This window comes from Mastigoproctus giganteus, chromosome 3, assembly GCF_048544385.1.
Source record: "Mastigoproctus giganteus isolate SK-2022 chromosome 3, ASM4854438v1, whole genome shotgun sequence".
NCBI lineage: Eukaryota > Metazoa > Arthropoda > Arachnida > Uropygi > Thelyphonidae > Mastigoproctus > Mastigoproctus giganteus.
This window is the reverse complement of record NC_143577.1, coordinates 127,358,719-127,377,970: the sequence shown is the minus strand read 5'-3', so window position 1 is coordinate 127,377,970 and position 19,252 is coordinate 127,358,719. Positions and strand designations below refer to the sequence as shown.

General features: G+C 37.9%; 1 protein-coding gene across 3 annotated transcripts in view; it reads left to right on the top strand.

Moving 5' to 3' along the window:
- Caf1-55 (chromatin assembly factor 1 p55 subunit) overlaps positions 1-19,252 on the top strand; it is a 406,164-nt gene that overhangs the window by 169,986 nt on the left and 216,926 nt on the right. For all 3 annotated transcript variants that reach the window (XM_090369421.1, XM_090369420.1, XM_090369424.1), the window contains one exon: positions 3,302-3,396. In XM_090369421.1, the coding sequence (XP_090225547.1) occupies positions 3,302-3,396 (95 nt within the window). The remainder of the gene's footprint in view (positions 1-3,301; positions 3,397-19,252) is intronic.

Below are 19,252 nucleotides of genomic sequence, written 5' to 3'. Positions count from 1 at the left end.
TTTTAGCAAAACTGTTGTATAAAGGTTGGAAATGCTAATTTTGGAATATTTTGAGAGCACCTGTCAAATATTACTTAGCTTTGCCTTAACGATTAATAAATATCTTTTGTTTATATTTCTAATTGTGATGCTAGTCATTAATGTAACATACCATTGTGAAAAAGGGTTAGAAATGTGAAATTCCTAGGTGATGCACTTTCTTTAAACACCAGAGTGCGTGCGCGCGCACGCACACGCACACGCACACGCACACACACACACACACACACACACCACTTAACCAAACGCTTAAAACTTGTATGTAATTTTGCCCTACTTCCATCTCAAAGATACAGATTTGATGAAAATATAATGTTATACTTATGTCTGCAAGGTGCCAGTATAGGTACAATATTTCCAAACAGCTCTGCACAGCTTGGCCCACAAATAAGACATTAATGTAGTCATACACTTTGTATTGATTGAAATAGTGACCAGTGATGGGAGCAGTCATTAAAGTATCTTGCTGTCACTGAACATATTGGCTAGTAAATTCCATGCTTCACTTTATATTATTCTTATGTTGTTATTTGGTTTAACAACACAAGGGCTACTAAAGTGAAATTGTGTCCATTCATTGTTAATTCACAAAAAGCATATTGTTAGAGAGGTTAAATTATATGCCTCTGTACAAGCCAATATGTTTTAGATATAATAAAAGTTCTTCAATATTTGCTCCATTTCCTAAGAAATGAGATAAATCAGGAGCTATTATTCTTATATGATAGTGCACTTATTTCTGTGAAATATACAAATGTTGAAGCAGTTTTTTCTGGAAGTAGGTTTTTTTTTCTTTTCCCCCTCTTCTCTCTCCCATTTCCTTCTTTGTCAACCCAACGGTGACACAAGCCAGAGTTGTGAAAGTATAAAATTTTAAGTAGAGGCATTAGTATTGGTGGTGGCAAATGATTCAAGAAATCAAGTTTCTACAGCATCAACCTCAGGACAGGTGACATGAGATCTCCCCAAACCCACAGGTGTGGGGATGTCACATCACCTGTCTCTCTTCTCCAGTAATTGTCTGGGAATTGGGAATTGTCTAGCAATCCCCTGAATTTAATCACACTATATACTTAAACAACAAAAGATAGAAGTTGTTTCCTCAATTAAAATTTGTCCCCTCATGAGTTAGTCTGCAAGAGGAAGATTCTCATCAGCATTGAGCTTACTCAAGCTAGAACCCTTAACACCCAATCTCTCAAGATGCTACAGTTTGCAGAACTGAAGCAATTGTTAATAAGAGTACCCCTTTGTTTCTCTCACCAGTCATGTTACCCTTCTCTGCAGCCATTCAGTAGCTCTACATTCTTCCTAAGATCAGGCTTCCAGACCTGTATGCAGTACTTAAAAGGCCTGACCATTGTCTTGTACAATTAAATAATCACCTCCTTATCCCTGCTAGCAAAATTCCTGTATATCATTGAGAAAATCAAATATGATCTATCATGGCAGCAGTCTCATTCAGAGAACTCCATATCTGATTACACAGTTACCACTTGGTATTTTTTCATTTTCCACTATGCACTTGGTATGTTACTGCTTACCACATGGTTGGTATGTTAACCAGGGATTACTGCTACCTATATGTAGTACCTTGCATTTGTCCCTGTTAAACTTGTATTGCCATTTTTCTGCCTATTTGCCTAATTTTTGTAGATCTTTAGCAGTGGCATACATTGATGAATGTCCCATCCCCCACTCTGCCATCAACGTTTGTATCATCTTCAAACTTGGACATTAAACCTGATGTACTTTTGTCAATAATCAATATCATTAATAAGTACAGAAAACAACGAGCCTGGTACCCGAACCCTTCTGGACTTCATCGTAATATTAGTCCACGAAGAGCAGAGTCCATTGATAACCACTCTCTGGCTTCTCCCACGCAATCATTCCTTTATCCTTAACAGTTACTTGGCCTTAATGCCACACTGCTCCAATTCATACAGCAGTGTTTTATGTGCAAACAGTATCAAGAGCTTTTTTGAAATCCAAATATATGATATTTGGATTTCTTTTGTTACTGCATCATAATATGCAATCAAATTAGTCAGACAAGATTGCCCCTTAACAAATCCATGCCGTGACTGATGTATAACTGCACACCCTGTCTAGATGGTTCTGCTTTACTTCTTTAAGTGGTGACTCCTTTATTTTCCCTGGACACTAAGAAATCAGTAATTCCTCATCATCCTTTGATCCCACTTTGTGAATTGCTGATATTTGGATATATCCAGTCTATGGAACTTCCCTTGAGTCCAAGAATGCTCTCATAATTAGGGTTAAGGATATGCTTATCTCCTTGCTTCCTCCCTGAATATACCAGATAGATCTCATCCACCCCAGTTGCCTTTTTTATATTTTGCTTCAACAGTTTTTCTTCCACTTCCCTCTCAGTTATCAACATCATTTAGCTCCCTATTAGAGTTTGATAAAATTATATTATCCCCACTCATAAAAAATCCCCCATGCATGAATGTAGCTGCAAAATATTCATTCCATTTATCAGTAACCAGAGCAGGATCATCATTTTTAATCCATTCATATATGGTGGACCAGTGTTGATTCGTTTCCTTCCTTCTAGTGTTTACATAAATTAACAAGTCTTTGGTGTTTTTCTTTGCATCTTTTGCCAAAGAGTTCTCATTATCTGCCTTAAGTTGTCTCCTTTGTGACTTGAATTAGGGCTTCTTTATATCAACCATATTGCCTGATATTTATATGTATTTCATGCATTTTTCTTCACTGTCTCAGTTCATCTACATGTCCGTGACATATATTTCTACTGATTATAGACACATATATTTCTAAAGAGATCCTGCTGACCTCGTTATAATAATAGTTTCGACCCAACAGTGCCACACTAATGGTCTCACTACAGTTGGCTAATTTTACTTATTAAAAAAAAAGAAGATTAATTTCTGTAATAACTGAAAGTAAGTGTAGAGTATTTAAAACTTTTAATAGAAGAAATAAAGACTACCAAAAAATGGTAGTCTCTATATTTTCTAAATATCTTGACAGGTAGAATCTTCAGTCTGTCAAGATATTTCTTAGAAATTATTTTTAGATTTAGAAAAGTGTTCTACCACGTTGAGTTGATGGTTTATTCACTTCGAACAGCTGTGCTATTCTTATTACTATGCATTTCATCTTTGATATATATATATATATATATATATATATATATATATGTGTGTGTGTGTGTGTGTGTGTAATATATCTTTTTCTTTTTTTTTTTTTTTCTTATTTTTCTATATAGGTCAGATGAACAAAATCACTTGCTTATTGCCAGTGTCCAGTTACCAAGCGAAGATGCTCAGTTCGATGCTTCACATTATGACAGTGAAAAAGGAGGTAATTATGGGGTTCTTTGCAATAAATTTACAAATAACCACAGGACACATTAAAATAAATAAGAAAATTCATTGTGAAAGTCATTATATATATTCATGAGTTGTATTTCAGTCAAAATAAAATACTTTTAAGAATTTTACCAAAATTTTGATAATTGTTTGTTTAAGCAGTTAGCATTAGTAGAGGCATGCGATGAAAGAAAGGAAACTTAAGCAGCATCACCCCAAAAAAAAAAAAAAAGCCCGCTCCCATTTCACCACTCCGTTGGTTTTAAATACCTGTCCAGCTGAGCTTTAATTTATTTAGGCTGTCAACTTCCACAAAAAAAGATAAAAGTCTGTTCGCCAATCAACTACCCACTGGCAAAAGACAAACTTCGGCACATCTATCCAACAACTGTCTTTCCTCAATTTGAATTTATGCCCTCAAGTGATTATTCTGAGCTAGAGGAAGAATCTCATCAGCATTGAACATGCTCAAACCATTCAAGGCTTTATACACCTCAATCAGATCACCTCACAAGTGCCTAGTCTCCAGACACTGTAATCTGCAAAACTAAAGCCTTTCTTCATAAGAGCAACCCTTCGTTCCATTCTCTAATCTTTTTACCCTTCTCTGTACTCGTTCCAACAGCTCTACATCCTTCTTAAAATGAGCCCTCCAGACCTGTATACAGTCTCAAAGTGTGACCTAACCATTGCATTATACAAGGGGATAATCACCTCCTTATCCCTGCTAGAAAAATTCCTGTATATCTTTGACAAGACACCATGAGCTACTCTTGCAGACCGTCTGCACTGCTCAGAAAATTTCATATATGCCTGCACTATTACCCCCGGATCCTTTTCATTCTTTACCGCTGTCAGTGTAGTACCACAGAGTTGATATGTTACTCTGGGGTTACTTCTTCCCATATGTAGTACTTTACATTTGTCAATGTTAAACTTCATTTGCAACCTCTCAGCCCATCTGCTCAACTTTTCTAGCTCCTGTTGCAGCAGCATACTGTCATTAGTGTCCTTCACAACCCTTCCAACCTTCTTATCGTCTGCAAATTTGGACATTAAGCCTGATATACCATCATCAGTATCATTTATAAATACAAAAAACAACATTGAACCCTGAGGGACTCCACTTATAACATTAGTCCACGAAGGGCAGTGTCCATTGATTACTACCTCCCTGTCGTCTTGCACTCAACCATTCATTTATCCATGGCAGCAATTTTTCCTCTAGTGCCACACTGCTCCAATTTGTGCAGCACTCTTCTATGTGCAACAGTATCAAAAGCCTTTCTAAGATCTTAATATATGATATCTAAGTTATTCCCTGCATCCAGTTCCTTTGTGACCACATCATAGTATCCAATCAAATTGGTCAAACAAGACTTCCCCTTAACAAAACCATGCTGTGTCTGAGCTATAACTGAAGTCTTGTCTAGATGATCCTGCTGTGCTTCTTTAACCCTCCATTAATTTCCCTGGAACAGAAGTTAAACTAACAGGTCTATAATTACTTGTCTCACCCTTTGATCCTCCTTTGCATGTCTCCAGTCCATGGGTACCATCCTTGATTCCAGGGAAGCTTTCATAATTATGCCTATGGGTTTGCTTACTTCCTTTGCTGCCTCCTTTAATATAACTCGATAAATCTCATCCGCCCAGGTGCCTTTTCTTATGTTTATTTTCAACATTTTCTCTTCCACTTTACTCTCATTTATTACAAGATTATCTAGCTTACTGCCAGAGTTGACCTCTGGCATTCCCCTCTCTGAATAACTCCTCATGTGTGAATGTAGATGCAAGATATTCATTTAGTTTGGTAGCTACCTGAGCAGGATCATCACCAGTTGAACCAACAATATCAAGTGGACCAATCTGATTCATTCCCTTCTAGAGTTTACATAGGTAAAGAACTCTTTGCTGTTTTTGTTTGCATCCTTTGCCCAAGATTTCTCATAATCTGCCTTTGCCTGTCTAATCTCCTTTGTGACTTGGTTACAGACCAGTTTATATGTATCCCATGTATTTTTCTTCTCTGCCACATGTCTCATTAGCTCAGCTGACATCCATTTAGGCCTAAACTTTGAACAATATTTCTTAGTTGGTATGTAAAGCCTAGTAGCTTCCAAGATTAATTTTTTGAATGCTTTCCATTTTGAATTTGCTGTTGGTAACATCATCAGTTGGTCCCACTGTATAGAATTTAAAAACTGTCTCAGACCTTTGTAGTCGCCTTTACGAAAGCAAAAACCCTTCCTTTTACCCGTATGGTAGTTACCCCTTTGAGTAAATCCCACTTGAGTACACTGTAATCACTGCCGCCTAGTGGTTCCTTTATCTGCAGATTCTTAATGCATGAAGGATCACTACTGATAATCAGATCAAGAGTATTACTCGCTCTATTTGGCTCCCGAACATTCTGATGTAGAAAACAATCATCAGATAAATCCACAAAAGCCTTGCTAATGTGTGAGTGACCAACCCACAAATTCCAGTCAATGTCTGAAAAGATAAAATCCCCCATTATAAGACATTCAGATTTACTGGCCCAATGTATTCCTCTGCACAATTGCTCATTATACTCATCAGAATCATTAGGCTTATAACACACTCCAAATCTCAATTTTGATCTCCCAGTGCTTATGTCACACCAAGCTGATTAGACACTGCACTGTCCAGCGATGTTGACTGACTGCACTTCCTTCGATTTTGTGTGTTTCTTAACTAATAGTATAACCCCTCCTCCCTTCCTCTCCTGTCTATCCTTCCTGTAGACATTGCACTCCCCAAATTCCAGTTCTGCGTTCCTTATATCTGTGATACATCACGTCTCTGATATCCGAACAATATCTGCCTTTGATGTTTTGACCAACACCTCAAATTCATCAAATTTATTTAACAAACTCCTAGCATTAGTGTACACTCAATTATACATGCACCTGTTGCTATCTTAGCTACCCCAACACAACCCATGTGTTTACCTGTACCGCAATGACTCCCAACAGTCTCCGAAATACCCTGCATCTTGTTTTATGGCTGCTACTCATTCCAATAGAAGCAATGCAAGAATCACTTTCACCTTTTTTGATATCGATGGGTCAACTGTTGATGATCCTGCTCAGGTAGCTAACAAACTAAATGAATATTTTGCATTGACATTCACACATGAGGAGTTATTTAACGAGGGGAAGGCCAGAGGTGTATTCAACTCGAGCAGTAAGCTAGAGAATCTTGTAATAACTGAGAGAAAAGTGGAAGAGAAATTGTTGAAGATAAACACAAGAAAGGCACCCGGGGTGGATGGGATCTATCCAGTTATATTAATGGAGGCAGCAGAGGAAGTAAGCAAAACCTTAGCCATAATTATGAGAGCTTCTTTGGACTCAGTGGAGGAACCCACAGACTGGAGATATGCAAATGTGACCCCAATTCACAAAGGAGGATCAAGGCTGACACAAGTAATTATAGACCTGTGAGTTTAACTTCTGTTCCAGGAAAATTAATGGAAGCACTAGTTAAAGAAGCACTGCAGGATCATTTAGACAAGACTTCAGTTATAGCTCGGACACAGAATGGTTTTGTTAAGGGGAAGTCTTGCCTGGCCAATTTGATTGGGTACTATGATGCAGTCACAAAGGAACTGGATGCAGGGAATAACTTTGATATTATATATTTGGATCTTAGAAAGGCTTTTGATACTGTTGCACATGGAAGACTGCTGCACAAATTGGAGCAGTGTGACATTGGAGGCAAATTGCTGCTGTGGATAAAGGGGGGGCTGAGGGGGAGAAGACAGAGAGTGGTAATCAATGGACACTGCTCGTCCTGGACTGATGTTATTAGTGGAGTACCTCAGGGCTCAGTGTTGGGTCCATTATTGTTTTCTGTATTCATAAATGATATTGATGATGGTATATCAAGCTTAATGTCAAAGTTTGCAGACGATACAAGTGTAGGCAGGGTTGTCAAGGACACTACTGACACTATGCTGCTGCAATAGGATCTGGAAAGGTTGAGCAGATGGGCAAATCTGTGGTACTACACTGACAGTGGTAGAGAATGAAAGGGACCTGGGGGCGGTTGTGCAGGCAGAAATGAAGTTCTCTGAGCAGTGCAGACGGGCTGCAAGAGTAGCTCATGGTGTATTGTCAATGATATAGGAATTGTTCTAGCAGGGATAAGGAGGTGATTATTCCCTTGTATAAGGCAATGGTCAGGCCACACCTAGAGGGATCCTCACTCTCTCGTTCCTTCAGCCAAGAGGAGGTAGTACCACAAGGATCAGTATTAAGTGTCATGCTTTTTGCCATCAAAGTCAGTTTCATCACAGAACAACTTCCTCCAACTGTAAACTGTGCCCTCTACGTTGATGACTTTAGTATATTTTGTCAGTCATGCAACATGAGGGTTATTGAAAGACAACTGCAGAAAGCCATTGATCGTCTTAATTCCTGGGCACTTGCTATTGGCTTCAGGTTCTCGCCGGAGAAGACCGTTTGCGTACACTTTTGTCGCAAGCGTAATCTTCATCCTGAACCTGAATTAAGGCTCGGACAAAATGGTATTCCAGTAGTGTCAGACACAAAATTCTTGGGACTTGTGTTTGATAAAAAGTTGACCTTTCTCGAACATCTTCGTCAACTTCGTACATAATGCACAAGGGGACTAAATATTCTCCGCTCTCTCTCCTCCACGCGTTGGGGAGCAGATCGATGCACACTACTACGGCTTTACCGTGCACTTGTATGACCCAAATTAGACTACGGGGCCCGGGTATACTCCTCAGCCAGAGACATTGCCCTTCGATGGCTTGACCCTGTCCATCATCAGGCCATCCGTATCGCTACTGGAGCATATCACACATCTCCTGTCCAGAGCTTATACTTCGAAGCAAACGAACCATCATTATCCCTTCGACGTAAGCAGTTGTCTTTAAACTATGCTTTAAAGTTGAAATCCCTGCCAGACCATCCTACGTGGACATCCGTTTTTGAGCCACGTTGGGAAAACTTGTACAATACCCGTAAGACTGCCAACCGACCTTTTGGCAGTCGTGTCCAAGAGCTACTCAGAGAGTTTAATATCATGGTAAACAAGGTTGCACAAACACGAAAAGAAATTCCTCTACCCTGGCATGCCCATCCCCCACCGTGCGACTTTTCCCTTAAGAAATGGGTAAAGTCTGAGACCTCATCATCTGTCTACCAGCAGCTCTACTCTGCACACCAAGCTGAGCACTCAGACTTCCTGCCCGTTTACACAGACGGCTCGAAGTCTGAATAGTGCGTAGGATCTGCTGCTGTCTTTCCGAACACTATAATATCTCAGCAGATTCCTCCTGAATCCAGCATATAGACTGCAGAGCTGTATGCTATACAGCTAGCCTTGAATCACATTCGAACTTGTCAATTCCAAAGGTCAATAATATATTCTGACTCTTTGAGTGTATTACAGGTTTTATTATCTCTGAGACACAATTCTCATCCAGTTCTTTGTCGGGTTCAGCAGAAGATACATTCTCTTCATGAATACAAGTTTGATATCCGCTACTGCTGGATTCCTAGCCACATTGGGATAAAGGGAAATGATTTGGCTGACGCTGCAGCCAAATCAGCAACACCCACTCGTAATCGTTGCCTGTCAGCCCCTATGCAGACTACAGGCAAATAATACACAACAAGATATATTTCCAATGGCAAGAACTATGGCACAGACAGAGAACAAATAAATTATATCAAATAAAGCCTGTAATAGAAACATGGCAGTCTAGTCTGCGCAGGAATCGGAGCGAGGAAGTTGTTCTTGCTCGTCTCCGCATAGGACACAGTCATGTGACACATTCTTTTCTGCTGAGGTCGGTTGACCCTCCTATGTGTGAGTCTTGCGACACCGTTTTAACTTTAAAGCATATTTTAATAGATTGTGTTAATTTTACCCATGTTCGCAATATATGTTTTACCGCTTTTACTCATCGGACTGAGCCTTATACACTCAGTCAGATTTTATCAGACAACGACCACGTGTCAGCAGTTTTTAAGTTTTTACAAGCTATTAATATATACACACATATATAAATTGGCTCATTAATTTTTAAACTTATATTGCCTTATATATATTTATATATATATAAAAATAACAATTTGACGAGGTAACCTTTTTAAAGGTTACCAGAATTTATCTTTATTGTTATTTTAATCGTTTCCTGGCGCAGTATAACCTTAGTTGTTTTTGCGCCAATAAACCTAAAATCAAATCAAAATCAAACCACACCTAGAGTACTGTATACAGGTCTGGAGGCCTCATTTCAAGAAGGATGTAGAGCTGCTGGAACGAGTACAGAGAAGGGCAACAAGATTAGTGAATGGAACAAAGGGGTGCTCTTACGAAGAAAGGCTTAAGTTTTGCAAATTACAGTGTCTGGAGACTAGGCACCAGTGAGGTGATCAGATAGAGGTGTATAAAGCCTTTGATGGTTTGAGCATGCTCAATGCTGATGAGATTCTTCCTCTCGCTCCGAATAATCACCTGAGAGGGCATAAATTCAAATTGAGGAAAGACAGAGGTAGGATAGACGTGCGGAAATTTGCCTTTAGCCAGCGGGTGGTTGGTTGGTGGAACAGACTTCCATCCCTTGTTGTGGAAGTTGATAGCCTAAATAAGTTTAAGTCTCAGCTGGACAGGTATTTTGAACGAACAGAGGGGTGAAGTGGAAGTGGTTTTTTTTTTTTTTTTTTTGGCTGATGCTGCATAAGCTTGCTTTCTTGCATCAAATGCCTCTACTAATGCTAACCTCTGCCAGCAGCTACTGTTAATCTATTCGTCTTTGTATCCCCCCAAGCTAGCAGTTTTCCAACCCACTTAATATTGCCTCGATAGCATCAGCAAATATTCATGCACCCTTTCTATTTAAATGTATCCTATCCCTGTAGAATCACTCTCTCCTGTTAACAGACTAGGCTGAGAAAAGTTCTACCCCTTGTGCCTTGCACAGTCTGTCCAGGGCCGTATTGATCGACAAGGCTCTCATCATGTACTTCCTTCTATTATGTCTGGGCAGAATTGCAGACACTTTCAAATTCAACCCTAATTCACTGCTTTTCTTTCAACAGTGACCAGCACTTGTTAAGTACTTCTGCCGGTCTTAATATTATTAGCCAACGGTAACACCTTTTGTGTACAACAATATCACTTTTGTGCCCTTAAAAGATATCTGCTCTACAACGTCATGTCTTTACCCTGGCAGACATACCCTGGTCCTCTTCCACCTATCCTTTTTACCCAGTTTAGTTTCCGTTTCCCTGACAATAGAGTCACCGATAACTACTAGTTCCTGTGGGACCAGCGCATTCTGTCTTGGGGGTTGCCATTGTGTTGCTTGATGATCAAGTGCAAGCTCTGGCATTGATGTGGACAGCTGAGAGCTTAATGGGCTCCTCAATTTAGATCTTTCGAGGGCATCCACCCTGTCCTTCAAGCTCTGATATAGGCCTATAACACTGAGTTGTTGCCTGATTTCCTCACAGTCCTTGCATCACGCACGCACGCACACAAAGACATACCCCTTGGCAATATCATGTCCCGTAGCTGATTGATCCACAAACATCAAACAGGCAGTGCATTTTAAAGGTTCTGGTTCAGAGGGCAGCTGTCCCTTCAATTCTCCCCTGAACCGCAGCACTCTCAATAAATTTAGCCTTTTGCTTTGCTTCTCTGGTCTTAGTCATGATTTCAATTTCAGTTTAAAATTATAACCCTAAACTTATATCCCAATGCAGTTATAACACTATACATATATATATGTGTACAGTCGAACTTCCCTATAAGGAATTGGATAAATCCAGCAAAAAAATTTGTTATACAGAGAATATATTTTTTTTTTTTATTAGAAATTGTTATCTAATTAGAAAATGAAAATGAATCTACATTTATTTTTAATGTATTTTATTTCAAAAACATACTTATTTAAATTATTTTTACACAATTTTTGCCGGTAAGTATTGCAATTTAAAAAAAAAAATCTGTAATTTTCGTTTTGCACAGTACAATTAAAAAATTGTCTAATTCTCAAAGAAAACCTCACATTTGTTCAGAGCATTAAAAACATTATTAGGAACATTTTCACAACACTGTAGAGCCATACGAACCGTTTTAAAAGCATTAATCATTTCTTCGCGAGTTGGCTTTTCTATGGGTTGTTCTGAAGTGCCTTCAGCGTCATCGTTAATTTCTTCGTGATCTTGGTCGCATCTAACACTGTTCAGCAGTATTTCATCTTCATTTGGATGTTCTGCTGTGATCTACATAAACATAACTATCCAGTGTTATTTCATTTTCAATGTTTCCGGACGATTCTAATAATGTCCAAAAGATTTTCAGTTGTGAAAGGAGCAGTTCATCTTGTTCGTCCAGTTGTTGTTCGACCTATGTATTGAATGCAAATCCCACTTTCGAAAAACAATTTTGAATAGTGTATTCAGTGACATCATTTGTCCAAAAATTTGCCAGTTCAGAGATGCAATCTCTAAGTTTAATTGTAACCTCCAAGTTTCTATTTTCTCATAATGCATTGACAACCATTATTCTCTTTCGGTAATGAAATTTAAAATTTTTAATAATGCCTTGGTCCATTGGCTGGAGTTTTGATGTTACAATTTTAAGTTTGGCAGATATACTGGCAGGATGTGCCAGACAGTTGTCGGTTACGATTTTCAACACGATTTTCATTTTTCTTTTGTTATATTGCTTGTCTAGTTTTAATATCCATTCTTCAAAAATATCACTCGTCATACATGCTTTTTTATGAAAGGTGTGGTCAACTTCCAAAGATTTTGTCTGTCTAAAACATCTTGGGTCTTTTGATATTCCAATGACTGATTCGTGATATTGGTATATTCTTTTCACGTATCATTTGCACCCATTTTAGAACAGCTTTATCAACATTTTTGTATATACACAACTTAATTTTTGTCTTAATTTTTCACTTCCTGCAATATTTGCTCCAACTAGTGCAGTGATTCTTTCTTTCTTTCTTTCTTTCTTTCTTTGCTTTGTTTTCCGCCAAAACATTTATCATCCTTAAAAGCAAGTTTTCTATTCGGTAAACATTTAAAAGAATGTTTACCGAATTAAAACCCATTTTGTTTTAAAACCCATTTTGTCAGCATTAAAAACATCCTTACGCTCATATTCTTTCAAAATCTTCTTTAAGGTATTGTTCCTCCAACTGTTGCAATCTTCTTCGCTTACATTAACACTTTCTCCACAAATAACGTTTTCCACAATTCTGTGGCACTTCTTAAATTTATCTAGCCACCCAGTACTTGCATTAAATTCTCTATGTCCAAGGGACTGTGCACATTTCAGAGCTTGTTGCTTAATTCTTAGGCCCGATATTGGTATTTTCTTTTCACATATCAATTGCACCCATTTTAGAACAACTTTATCGATATCTTCGTATATTCACAACTTAATTCGCTTCTTGTCTGCTCCTTCTTCAATTGCATTTAAAATTGATTGTCGATTAAAGAAAGATACGATTTTGTGAATTTCTTTTATTCTGCTTTCATTCATATATACACGAAAGAAAATTTATGATTAATGTATGCTGTATGTTACCTTTTAGGAAAAAAAAAATACAAGAGTATATAGCTTAATGTGATTTATGATGAACTAAATTAAAATAAAAAAAAATTCCTGAAAACCATCTACTGTGAGTCCTTTTAGATGAAAATGGACATATCATATAATGATTGATAGGAAGGTCACGTGGTACAGTTGAGGTGAGAAGCGAATGTCACTCAGTAAGCATTACTAAAAATTGACTATGGTAGCATTCTATATATTGCCGCTGCAGCATGCCAAGTTTACTGCAGCGAATTTCGTTTTCCCCTGAGCCAACATCAATCGACAAATCTACCCTATTGTAAAGTTTACAACCACTTTTAAGAAAACCCATTTGGTTTAATTACTGTAACAAAAGGAAACAAAGACCCTCCTACAGGCATCAATGCCTACAAGTATTCACTAAAAGGATGATTAATTCCAGATGCTAATGCGTAATTTCGGAGGGAAGGAGGCCGTATATTTGAGTGGCCGTCTAGCAGTGAATGCTTGAAAATCTTCAAAAATGCTTTTACTAATTTTTTTTAAAAATTCGTTATAGAGAGACTAACACATCACTGTATGGGGTTAATTTTACATGTAATTTTGTTTCAAGGTGCAGTGTTTTGCGAAAAAATTCGTAATATAGAGAAATTCGTTAAATAGAAGTTCGTAATAGAGAAGTTCCACTATATATATATATATATATATTTTATTTTATTTATTTATTTATTTTTTTTTTTTCAGTATTAAGTATTATCTCTGAGTTTCGTTATATAACTTCCATATGAAGTTATGTATTAAATAATAATGTTACGTGTGTAAAATCTGAGTCGTCGTTATATGTATTTAGTTAAAAAGTACAATTGAATTGACAAAGAAGTTTAACAAGGTGAATAAATTTTATTGATTAATTGATAATATTACGTACTGTATTATGCTAATGCTATCTAGTCCAGGATATAACATATTGTATAACAATGGCGGCAAGTTACGAACAGTAAATCTATGGACAGTATTAATTAACTTGCAAAATCTCGCGTGTCTAAATTCAGAAGTAACCAAAGATCTTGTCCAGATCTGTAAGCTGCTTATAGAAAATAATATAATATTACAGTTAAATTAATAAAGCGGTTAAATACAGCTAAAAACTTAACGTTCGCTGGAGCTGCAAAAGTTATAAAACATGTGGATTGGATACCCTTACCGATACTAAGTAATAACCTAGAAAATCTCTATCGAAGTTAAAAATTAAACTAAGTATTGTAACTAGGAATATAAAGCTGCTCTAGAAAATAAATTAATATGCCAAGTTAAGTTAATAAAACAGAAAAAAATTAAAAATAAACTTCTCTCTTAGCCAGAGCTGTAAAAACTTTGCATGTACAAGGCTACCCTCATTCCCAAAAAAGGGAATGAGAGTAGCCAGTTAACCATGTATCTTGTGGTATTAAATGTTAAGACGTAATATGAGCTTGTAACTCAAAATATCAGTGGTCTATACCAGGATAGTGTCCTTGTTGACTTCTGGGAAAATGTCAGTGACTACTTAACACAATAGTGGTGATACTCTGTTTTCTACTTCACCATAAAGCAATAGATTATTAATAAAGCACAGCAGAAAAGTACAATGGTCATATGCATGGAACAGTTTCAAAGTAATCAGGTTCTCTGATTACGACCTTAAATAATTGGTTAAAAAAGAAATTTGGCTAAGGTAAAGAAAGCCTGCACGAGAAGCATACAAAAGTTCGATGGAATTTACCGGTAAAAGTACTTTGCCATAATGGTATTTGTATTGTTGCTTGCTCGGTAAACATATGGTGGGTGTTATCGGTCTGGAGTAGAAGTTGTATTCCACGGGAGCTTGAAACCCTCCCAAAGTGGAGGGGAGGTAACCTGACCTTTTTTCTTTAGAATCACTAATTGAACCACGGACAGAATCACATTGGAAGTTCTGGCGTCATAAAAAAATGTTCATAACGTAGTTTCACCGGTAAACTTTTTTGAAGTTGCAGTGCTTCTCGTGTGAGCTTCCTTTGCCTTTTTTTTTTTTTTTTTCCTTAATAAAAAATTTATCCACTAGTCCACCTGTGATTTTAAAGAAAAAAGATCTGGTTATTCCCTCCACTTCGGGAGGGTTTTGAACTGCCATGGGATTCAATTTCTACTCCTGACCGATAACATCCACTGTATGTTTGCTCAGTGAGCAACAATATAAATGCCGTTATGGCAGAGTACTTTTACTGGTAAAGTTCATCGAACTTTTGCTTGCTTCTCGTGCAGGCTTTCTTACCTTCACTAGAAATTCTATTGAAACCATTCTGCGTGACCGAAACTGATTTTCAAGAATCACAGATGTAAAATACTAAGTTTCAACTTAGTATTTTACATCTTATATATTCCCATTCAACATTTTTCAATTTTTGAAAAATTCATTTCTTAAATAAATTTAGACATTAATCTAAGCGATAAAATGGAAGGATACCTTTTGTAAACGTTTTTTATTATTATTATTACTTATTTTTTAAAATGTAAATTATTTGCAATTGCCCTCATTTTACGAACCATGTTTAATTTTAAAATTGATTTATTATTTTGAATTGGATTTTCTAAATTTATTTGTCGATTTTCTGCTACAATTTTTAGTCTTACCTTTTCTTCTCCCACCACTGGAATTATTACTGAGGTCTCTGACCTTAGTTTTCTTAAAAAATCTCGTTGAATCAATTCTGTTCCTTGGTGGTCTGATGGTCTTTCCTCTCTTAGAAGAGATCTTAAGACCACTAGGCGAAACCTTAATAGAGCTAAAAGGAATAACAGGCCACCAATTGAAGTAAACAGGCTTGCTGACTTGTATAAGGCATCTCGCAACAGATATTTTAACAGTATTAGAGAGGAGAAGGCCTAGGCTTGGGCTCGTCTCGTGGAAAAAACTATTAAATCTGATTCTTGGGGTTTACCCTATAAAGTCATTGCCTCTAAACTCCACCCACATATTCCTCAGACCCCGATCCATGTTCCAAATTCCACTGAAACTTTAACTTGGTCGGCATCTGTTGATGCCGTCTTGGATGAATTGCTTCTCCGGGACGTCTCGGTTCCTGAGAGCAATGAACAAACTCTTTTTAGATTACAGCATCTTGTGTTTGAAGGCTCTTCTTCTGAGGATCCCTTCACTGATATAGAAATTGATTCTGCCATTAATACCCTTACTATTGGCAAAAGTCCAGGTCTGGATAGCCGACCGGGCTAGCTGGGTAAAGTGCCTACCTGGCAACCCAAAGGTCGCGGGTTCGATTCCCGCCTCGGGCTTGGATCAAAAGTACTGCAAAAACCTTGGGAGGTGCATTATGGCCACAGAAGCCTATGCGCCAACAAAATAAAAAAAACAAAAAACAAAAAAACAGGTCTGGACCTCATGGAGGTTTCTGTGATTAAAATAATCTAGAAAATAAAAACTATCCTTATGAATTCTTCCCTTAGGTTTGGTGTTTTCCCTGATCGCTGGAAAATTGCCAACTTAAAAATCCTTCTCAAGAGTCCTGGGAATCGAGTTGACTCTCCTTCTTCTTATCGTCCAATTTCCCTTCTTCCTTTTCTCGGTAAGTTGTTGGAAAAACTTCTGGTTTCACGTTTCAAGGGTTACTATAACTCAAAAAATCTTTGTTCTTCTTCCCAGTTTGGTTTAACCCAAGGTAAATCAACTACAGATGCAATTAATCTTCTCCTGGGCACTGTTCAAGCATCTCCTTCTAAATACGTTCTCGGTCTCGGTAGACTTCAAAGGGGCCTTTGACACCTTATGGTGGCAGAGTGTCCTGGCGAGGTTTCGGGAGGCCAAGGTCTCCTGTCCTATCTACAAACTAATTTCTAGTTATTTCGATAGTAGAAGCCTTGTGGTTTCTTCGGGTTTTTGCTCGGTTACGAGGCCGGTTTCTAGGGGTTGTCCTCAGCGATCTGTTCTTGGCCCGGTTTGCTGGAACATGGTCCTTGATGGATGGCTAAATGCCCTTCATGATGATATTGCCAACATTGCCTACGCTGACGATCTTGCCTTGCTTGTCCCTGGGAATTCTCGTCTTGAATTGGAAATTAAAGCAAACCGCACCTTGGATGATCTTCACATGTGGTGTTCCCTTCATAAACTCTCCATTTCAGTCCCTAAAACTAAACAGGTTCTTCTGAAAGGCCTACTGAATCGTAATCGTCCCCCTGTGGTTAAAATTCTTGACCAGGCTGTTAAATTGGAAAGTGAATATAAATACCTTGGGGTGGTGATTGATGATCGTTTATCTTTCATTCCCCATTGTAAGTACCTTCGGCAGAAAATCCGTTCTCTTACCGGCTGGCTGTTACGTCTTGCCCGTTCCCTCTGGAATCTTAAGTCATCTTCTCTTGGTCTTTACTACAAGTGTCTCTTCATCCCCATCGTCTGCTATGGTGCCGGCGCTTGGGGCTTCAGAATTCTAAATTCACTGGTCCAAAAACACCTTCTGCAAGCCCAGCGGTCCTTCCATCTGTATACTTGCAGGGCATGTAGAACTGTTTCTACTGATGCCCTGCTTATTATTAATGGTCGTCTCCGTATCTACCTGGAAATTATATTGCATTTCTTGTCTTACCATAGGAAATCTCTGTCTCCTGCCTCGGTGTGAGATTTTGCTAATAATTATGAGAACTCTACAAATGCTCTGGCCAGGCTTTCCAATCTTGCTTTGGAAGAGTGGCAACACTCTTGGAATGATTCCTCTCTCGGCAGAGTCACATACTCTTTCTTTCCTCGTGTTTTTATTAAAGATAAAAATTTTAACTGGCTTGAACTTGGGTTATTTCCCACTTTCTTAATCACGTGTCATGGAATTAATTCTCATTTGTATAGATTTGGACATGTCCCCTCTCCTCTCTGCTCTTGTGGCTGAGGAGACGGTTGAACATATTGTCCTACACTGTAATTTATATGTGGATTTAAGACAACAATTGTATATCTGTACAAATGTATATAATTTAGATGATTTTTGGCGCCTGGTTGGGTCGGCGTACTCTCTTTCTTCCTTCTCTTCTTTTGCTAATAGTGTCTTCCGGAGAAGAGCGGCTTTATCAAGGAATAACCCTTGATTTCGTTATTTGTTCTTAATATTTATATGTATTACTGTATTCATTTTTTTTTTTTTTTTTTTGAGAGGAGTTTCTTCCTTGTATAAATTGCCTTGTTTCAGGAGACTTGTTTCAGGTTTCGCCTGGCCGAGTGGGAGAGATGGACCTCCCCTCTCCCACTTCGAACTCTGTCCGGGCTGCCTGAAATGATTTTCTGCGAATTGTATGTATTTTGTAAATGCTGTAATTATCTTGTTAATATCATGGTGCTTTTGTTTGATTTGCTGTTTGCTCTAAGAATTGAGAGTAACCGATTTTATTATGTTTTTGAATCAGCAGTTGTTAATCTTAAATGTTTATATTGTACATTACTTGTGTAGTTAGCTCATTATTATGTTGAAGAGAGTTTTCTCTTCTTGCGTTGTCTGTTTGGCTCTGAGGAGTGGGATGGACCTCTCCTTGCTCCCTCAGATCCAACTTTCAGTTGGCTGTTCTGGTTGAGTGAGATGATTTTCCTCCCTAGACTGTTTTACTGCTAGCTGCTTCTCTTGCTGCTTGTGTTTTGATTTAATTTTGTTTTCCTGCGGGGCTGATTATTTGTTGTATTTTTCTTTCCTGCCTGATTGCAGCTGCAATCAGTTGGGTTTTTGCTAGTACCATATAGTTCTTGGTCTAGCATTTTTAGTTGTAAATGGGTTTTGGTTCTGAAGGGTGGGATGGACCTCTCCCCGCCCTCTCAGATCCAATTGCTTTGTTGGCTGATTGGTTGGAGGCGTTGTTCTCCTCCTCCAGTCTTGCTATTATTTTCTTTTCTACTGCCAGTTGCAGTGGAAATGTATAGTTTTAGCTTTTGTTCAGCCCTGCAGGTTGAGGGTTTTTTTTTTTTTTTTTTTAATGCTTACCTATGCATTATTGTTACGTGTCTTGTTATTTGAAACAAGTTTTGTTTTTCGCAGCTTGTGGTAGCAGCTTTGTACTTGCTGGTTATGTACATATGTATATAGATTAGATTAGTACATATGTAAATAGATTACTTGTGCAGAGACATTTTCTCTGCATATTCATTAATTATTGTTTAATATTTAACTTATTATTTTGAATTGATTTTGTTATACTTAGATTTAAATTTAGAATTGTTTTTGATTTGGTTAACTAAT